At 35.9% G+C, this 7,790-nt stretch overlaps 1 protein-coding gene across 1 annotated transcript; it reads left to right on the forward strand.

The window, feature by feature from the left end:
* Positions 1 to 371: 371 nt before the first annotated feature.
* Positions 372 to 7,578, forward strand: LOC108914269 (zinc finger protein 99-like). Its single transcript, XM_018720041.1, has 4 exons — positions 372 to 546; positions 612 to 914; positions 6,450 to 6,715; positions 6,797 to 7,578. The coding sequence occupies exons 1-4, from the start codon at positions 424 to 426 to the stop codon at positions 7,554 to 7,556; spliced, it is 1,452 nt and encodes a 483-aa protein (XP_018575557.1). The 5' UTR covers positions 372 to 423; the 3' UTR covers positions 7,557 to 7,578.
* The last annotated feature ends 212 nt before the right edge of the window (positions 7,579 to 7,790 follow it).

A 7,790-nucleotide genomic window follows, 5' to 3' on the forward strand; every position in this document is an offset into this window, starting at 1 on the left:
TATTTGGTGTAAGAGTTTATTATATTAATTTAAAAATTTTTCAGAAGTAGCAAATACCATAAAAAACTGTAATTTTAATATAAACAATTTTTAAATCCTATTTCACGTGTCATCTCTTTATTCTTTGTGCTTAATGATATTTTAATTATAAACGTGAAATATTTTGACTTGATTTGAGGTAGAGGCGACTTGAGCCCGTCAACCCCCCGCAGTCGACACCTATGGTGGATTAATTTTTGATAACGTGATGCCTCAAGTGAAATTAGTAACGAGAAAAAATGTATGCCTGGCTAAGTATACAATCGAGAGAGGTCATATTTATAGAAGAAGAAGAAGATTTTTTATTGTAGGATTTGTAGGTTATGTAATGATTGATTTTGAATTCCTCCTTACCACCTTGTTGGAAAACAAATAAGATAAAAAATGCATCCAAGCTACTTTAAAGAAATATTTTGTAGGCTGTGTCTTAACATATTAAGCGATAGAAAATGTGACATAATAGGAAAAGCCATAAGGAAACTTCTGGAAGTAGTTTTGCCAAACCTAGTAATATAAAAATACTAATATTTATAAAACCAATTTTTATGTCTTTAATTGCAAATATATTTCAGAATTTGGAAGAAGGAGATGAACACGTAATTTGTAAAGCATGCTCTGTAAAATTGTTCGCTGCCTTTAATTTTAAATCGACGTGTATAAATACCGAAGATATTATTTTTCGTTGTCTTAATTCCAATAAAGTGTCAGCGGTCGACTTAAAAGAAATTTATCTAAAGGAGAAGGGAAATGTTCACTTAACCGATATACCAGAAAATCTGAGAATTTGTCGATTGTGTATTCAGTTGGTGACGGATGGATTTGTGTCACTAAATGAAATAGACATTGGCATAATCAATACATATATACCCGAAGTTGTAAGTATATTTCAAAATACTACTTAGGAATTTTTCTCTTTGTCGGAATAGAGCTGCTTCCATAATTGTACAGGGTTCTTCACTAGTGACATATTAAATGTTTCAGAGAAACCAAAGACAATACGACCCTGAAATTTTTTTTACGTGGGTTATCAGATATGTTCTCTTCAATAAAAATAATGTTATCAACGTAGCACTTCCGGTTATACCGGAAGTAGCTGTCAACTTCGTTATTTTAAATAGAGCTCCCTATATATTATTGCATTATCAACAAGATAAATTAAAAATAAGTCAAAAATGTTAAAGCTTCCCTGTACCTAAATCTAATCGTTTTCGGGATAATAATCGACATTTTATAAAAAATTTTGACAGATGTAAACGTTTCGAAAATTCCTTATATCTTTCTTTGGTCTGGAAGCTTTCAGTTGCTTTTTCAAATACACAAAGAACAGCACTACCTTCTGCTATCCCATTTTTTATGTTACGTTTTGAAAACGTAAAACCGACAAAACTTTTTAAATTCAAATAGAACACAGTATTTTTTGCATCGTATTATAGAAAACCAAATTCTCTTTTCAGCGATATTGGCATTGTAGGGGTTACAGTTTCCATTTTCTCAGATATTTGCGATTTACTTACATTCTCGAGAATATTACGTTTAAAATACCATCAAATTAGCCTTGAAAGGCAAATATTGGTACCGTCATTCAGTATTCTATAAAAAATATAACCCCTATATCGCTGAAAAGAGAATTTGATTTTCTGTAATATTGTGCAAAAAAATAGAAGGTATTCCATTTGAATTTAAAAAGTTTTGTTGGTTTAAAGTTTTCAAAATGTAACGAAAAAAATGGGACACTTAATATAATTTTCTTCGGGTAATTTTGATAGCAGAAGGTAGTGCATCTTATATCCATTGTGAATACCGAAAAGCAAGTGAAAGCTTCCAGAACGAAGAAAGATATAAGGAATTTTCGAAACGGTTGCATCTGTCAAAATTTGTATAAAATAACGATTATCTCGAAAATACTTAGATTCAAGTACAGGAAAGCTTTGACATGTTTAACTTATTTTTAGTTTATTGTCGATAATGTAGTAATATATAGGGTGTTCCATTTAAATTAACGAAGATGACAGTTAGTTCCAGTATAACTGGAAGTGCTACATTGATGGCATTATTTTCATTGAAGAGAAAATTTCATATTGCCTTTGGTTCCTCTTAAACATTTAATAGGCTACTTACCGTGAAGAACCCTATATATAAAATGTTATATAGGGAAGCATAAAATATTTAAGAATATACATTTTCTCAAAAAAGTATCTGGAATTTGTCAAAAAACAATAAATTCACGTAATCATCAAAATTTATTTTGTCGCCTTTAAGATAGGCTTTTGAAGCAATACACTTCTGCCAATGAACAACCCAGTCATCAAAACATTGTTTAAATGCATATTCCGGTATGGACTTCTACTCCTTCAGCTATTTTTGTTTTATGGCCTTTATGAACACGAATCATTTTCCACGAAGTAGGGAATCCAGAAACATATATTGGATGTTCATTCTGCAGATCAGCAGATGGTGACACGGACATCGCTAATTTGAACTGTTTTGGAGATTGAAAATCGACAAAGAATTTCAAGGGTACATCGAAGATTCTCTTCAACAAAAAAACAAGATCGGGAAGAAAATTTTGCACGACAACAATGCTGACACCTCTACTACTTGTGTTAGGGTTACTACTGATGCTACTTTTACAGTTACAGTAGCAAATATTTATGGAATCGTGTCTCACAAAGAAAATGAGCCCCTCACGTTAGTTTTGATAGCGGAATCCAATTTCGTAATACAACTTTACATTTTAATATAAATACCACTAATGCAAACAATTAAAGGGTCAAAAGAATTTCCGAAATTTTTCTGTGATATTTAACAATGTATTTAGCTGAAAAATTGTCGTATCGGGAATTAAAAAAAAGCATTTTGAAGAAAAAATTTTTTTTTTCATCTTTTACACGAATTTTAAAAAACAGGGAAAAAGAAGGGTATTAATTTATGTTTTTTTAGGCTTTCTCACATTTTTACCGCAAATAACGTTAAAATTGATGAAAAAAAAAAATTCTAAAAAATTTGAAATTTTTCAAAGGTTTGTCTTGTTTTTTGGAAAACCTTCCAGACATTGAAGAAAAAAAAATCCAATTGTTTTCAACACGATTCGACTTTTTTGTCCTATGCTTCTGTTCATCAACTTTTAATTATATTAAAATTAAAGTTGATGATCCAAACCAGATTTCGACCCCGATTCATACTGTTTTTTGAGACAAATTTCTAATTAATTTTTGTGCAGTCTGTATACTAATCACTTAAAAAACAGTTCTTTTCAAAACTACCCTTTTTCTTCTGATTTTTTTTCCATTTTAATCATGATTATGAAGTGTTTAAGCTCAAAAAAGTAACCTTTAATTTTTTTCAAAAGTTTGACTGCATGAAATAAAGAAACGGTTCGCTATATCGAGATGAAACTTCATAGGGTTCTTCTGGGTATATGGAACTGTAAAACTCATGCTTAACATTAGTCATTTCGTGAATATTTCTAATTTAGCCATCAATTTTCTAAAAAACCATAAATTACCCTTTTTTCCTGTTTTTAAAAATTCGTGATGTAATGAACCGGTATTAATTTCCAGTTTTATGCAAGGCCGTGGGCCAGTTATTTATTTAATTAGTTTAATTAGGTGAGAGCAATTAACCGCGAGTCGAGCCGAAACCGTCCGCTGCCCCACTGTCGAGGGCCGCGCGCATAGTCCCACCACGACTCCTGCCTAGTCAAGGGGGGATTGAGACAATAAAACCAACGATTCCAGACTAAAATCCTCAGTTCGCTGCCAGAACTCGAAGAACTCCAACGCCAACCTGAGGACCACCCCGAGGACCTGAACACCGACCAGAGACCGCCACCCGATCCAAGGAGTTCGCTGCCAGAACTCGAAGAGCTCCAGTTCCAACACCAGCCCGAGGACCACCCCGAAGACCTGAAGACCGACCAGAGACCGCCACCCGACCCAAGGAGTTAGCCGCCAGAAGCAACCGTCCGGAATAAGTAAGCAAATTGTATTTTCCTATTCTCACTTGTCCTGCTATGGTACAAGTCTGGCCGTTTTGAACTCTGGCAAGACAGTACGACCACGGCGTTGTCGGCGAAGGTTTGGCTGGGTCACCCACCGCCCTCGTTCGACGAACGTTGTTAGTCACATCGACCGAACTGCTGGTTTGGCTGGGCCACCCACCGCCAGTGGAAGACGTTGAGTGCAGGTCCGTACGGCAGCAGCGTTATCGGCGACGGTTTGGCTGGGTCACCCACCGCCCTCGTTCGACAAACGTTGTGAGCCCCTTTACTGACACTGCTGGTTTGGCTGGGCCACCCACCGCCAGTAGAAGACGTGAAGGTGTCGAAGTGTACAGCAGCAGCGTTGTCGGCGAAGGTTTGGCTGGGCCACCCACCGCCCAAGCTAGATAAACGCTGTAGGGCACAATAACCGAAACTGCTGGTTTGGCTGGGCCACCCACCGCCAGTAGAAGACGTTGTGTGTCGGCTGTGCAACGACGGATAGACCCCCGAAGTTTGGCTGGGCCACCCACCGCTTCCGGGAGAAGTCTGTCGGCCGCCCCGCATTTGAACTCGCACCTCGTCCAGACTTTGCCTCCTGTTTACCAACAACATCATTTTCCTGATTACCGTTTGCTTATTTGTGCCTGATCTAAACCGCTTTGCTTGGCTTTTTCTCCTGGCTGGTCGCATTTCCGCTTAATTTCCGTCGCTTTGCTAGAAACTGCCGCCGATATTTATTTGTAGAATTAGAGTCACCCGTAATTATTTTTCTGTTTCAGAACCATTGGGAACAATTTATTTATTGCTCTAATTTATTAATCTTATTTTTCCCTTTCTAGCACCGACCGAAATTTAAAACCGAATATTATTCTGGCGTACCGTTTCGTAAAGTCTTAGATTGTTTATTAAATAAACCAAACGCCAAAGACTCCGTTTTCTACCGTACCGATTTTGTGTCCTGATCTTTTGACTAATTTGTATTTATTTACAGCTCCGAAAAACCGTATCGGCATTTTAAATCCGTCGTACAAATAATAATTGCTCTAACCAATTTTGTTATTCTTACACCGCTTGTAAAGTATTTTTACATTCCTGAATTTTAGTTAGTTATTTATTAATTGTAATTAGAATCTATTTTACTTTTGTTTGTTTGTTTCAATAGGCCTTGTTAATATAAAATAAACCTAGTAAATATAATTCCCGTTTGTATTCATTCTTAACGCCGACAAAGTTGATAAAATTCCGATCAGTAAAAAAGAGGTCCGCTTATCTTTTTGTGACCTACACTGATAAGACCGTTTATTTTGAAAGGAAAATAACACTACACTCAGAGAACTACTTTGCTTGAAATTAAGAGAAATATAACAGACCCCTGGAATTAAACTTTCTTCACTGCAGCTATCCCGAGTACTTACTCTAAACCGAGGGTAGGTTTCACGTGGAGTTTCCCCCACGTAACAGATTGGGAAACTGGCGCCCGAGACAAAAACCGAACAAAAAGATTCAATCCGGAGTACGTTCCTGTGACGTCACTCACCACCGCCGGCTGCCAACCACCGCTGCCGATAAACTAGTAGTCAAGGGTCGTCATAAAATTAGACGTCCAAATAGGGACGTCAGTGACGTCAATAAATCTAGTAAATTAGAATTCGCAATTGTGAATTAAGATTCCGTTTAGAGTTGGTAGTATACCGGGGGCAGCCACAAGTAACGTCTGAACCGAACCGTCACCACCGCAACATCAAAACCAAGTAAAGTATATAAAGTGTGTTACAAGAATTTGGCAACCGAGTAAAGTACGTTACAGTATACAAGAATGTTATAGAAAATTTATTCCAGTTTTCAAAACTGCCCTTCAATTCTCTGTACGACCATTTGTCGCTGAGATATCGATGATTGAAGACAAACGGATCCTTTTCCATTAAAAGTCTGATATTTCTATGAAAAATAGTCATATCGAAATTTTAAAAAAAGGAAATTGAAGGTAAATAAACAAGCTATCTGGTCCATCCAACGGCTTGGCTGAAAAAGAATCTTCCAAGTCCGTGGACTCAGAAAAAAAAAAACTATTTCCTAAAAAATTTTGACCAAAAGATCTAATTAGAATCTTGGAGCTTCAAAATGCTTTTTTTTAATTCCCGATACGACCATTTTTCACTTAAATACAGTCTGTCAAAAATGACGGAAAAATTTTGGAAATTCTTTTGACTCTTTTTTGCGTTAGTTAATTGTTTAATATTGTTTTCTTTAGTTAAATTATAATTAAATTTGATTTTCAGAAAAATTACTGTAACTTTCGTATTTCCCATTTTTTTAAAGAATTAATAACCGAGATAACAAATTCTTTTAGTTGTTACAATTTTTGATACTCTTTCTGTATATTTAATAATCTTAATTTCCCTAGATGCCTGTTATTTTTTTATTGTAGAATATCAGTGCGACCAAGGACCCTGTTATATGCAGGCCGTGTTTTGACTCGCTTCGCACTCATAGTGATTTTGTAAACAATTGCCTTGATGCACAGGAGAAATATAAAAGTGCGGATAAGCAGTTTGATATTAAATTTGAAAAGATTGATATAAAACTGGAAAAAGATTGTCAAGATGCGGAGGAGAAACATGAAAATATCGACATTCAGTCTTATATTAAGTCTGAGGAGATTGAAATAAAGATAGAGGAAGACGATCAGAATGGGTAAGGAAATAAGTTTAATTTTTTTTTAATTTATTTTTCCATGCGATTAATTTAATTTTGAGCAATTCGGATTTTTTTCAGATATTCCCTTTCGAACGACTCAGACCATGAGACAGTTGAACACGAAAAGAGATATACTTCTGAAGATACAGGAGAAGTAAATATTGAACGTACGCTTAAATGTGACTCGGGATTTATTGAATATCGCACAACATCAATGTTAGTTCAGAAGGTCCAGACGCCCAAAAGGGAAAACCTTAGATTTAAGAAACGAGAACCTTTAGAGGCACGATTATGCCGCTGTAATAAATGTAGTTATGAAACTAAGCTAGAAGTGAATCTCAGAAGGCATCAGTTAGCCCACAAAACTATACGTGTTGCAAACAGACGTAAGTTAAGGCATAAAAATATTCCGAAATTCCAAATGTACACGTGTGATACTTGTACCTACGAAACTAAATATAACGGACATCTAAGAAGGCATCAGTTGATGCACAAAGACCCTTTGAAATTCCACATGTACAAGTGCGATACTTGTACCTATGACACTAAATATAAAAGCGATTTAAATAAGCATCAATTTCAGAATCATAAAGATTCTTTAGAAACACAAACGTACAAGTGTGATACTTGCACCTACAAAACTAGGTTTAAGAGACTTCTGAGCGATCATCAGTTAATGCACAGAGACCCTTTGACGATCCAGATGTACAAGTGTGACACCTGCAGCTTTGAAACTAAACATATGGGACATTTAAGAAGGCATCGGTTAAGGCACAGGGATCCTCCGAAATCCAAACGTCCAAAGGTTGTTAAGAAACCAAATACAAGCGACGCGTAAAGTCCGAAACTGCCGACGAATGATCCTAGTTGTATTGTTGGTGTAATTTAATGCTAGCCGAGACATGTAACCCGTAATTATTGTTTCTGGCAATATCATCACTTAATACTGTTTTTTTAAGAACTATTTACAGTATTATCGTTTTTCGGGTGATTAGAAATCCTTGACTTGCGTTTGCCGTTCTCGGGCAAAGATCTGTGGGGGCGGACACGCTATTGGAACTCCTGGTGTTAA

The sequence above is a fragment of the Anoplophora glabripennis genome, unplaced genomic scaffold (genome assembly GCF_000390285.2).
Source record: "Anoplophora glabripennis isolate ALB-LARVAE unplaced genomic scaffold, Agla_2.0 scaffold1169, whole genome shotgun sequence".
Taxonomy (NCBI): domain Eukaryota; kingdom Metazoa; phylum Arthropoda; class Insecta; order Coleoptera; family Cerambycidae; genus Anoplophora; species Anoplophora glabripennis.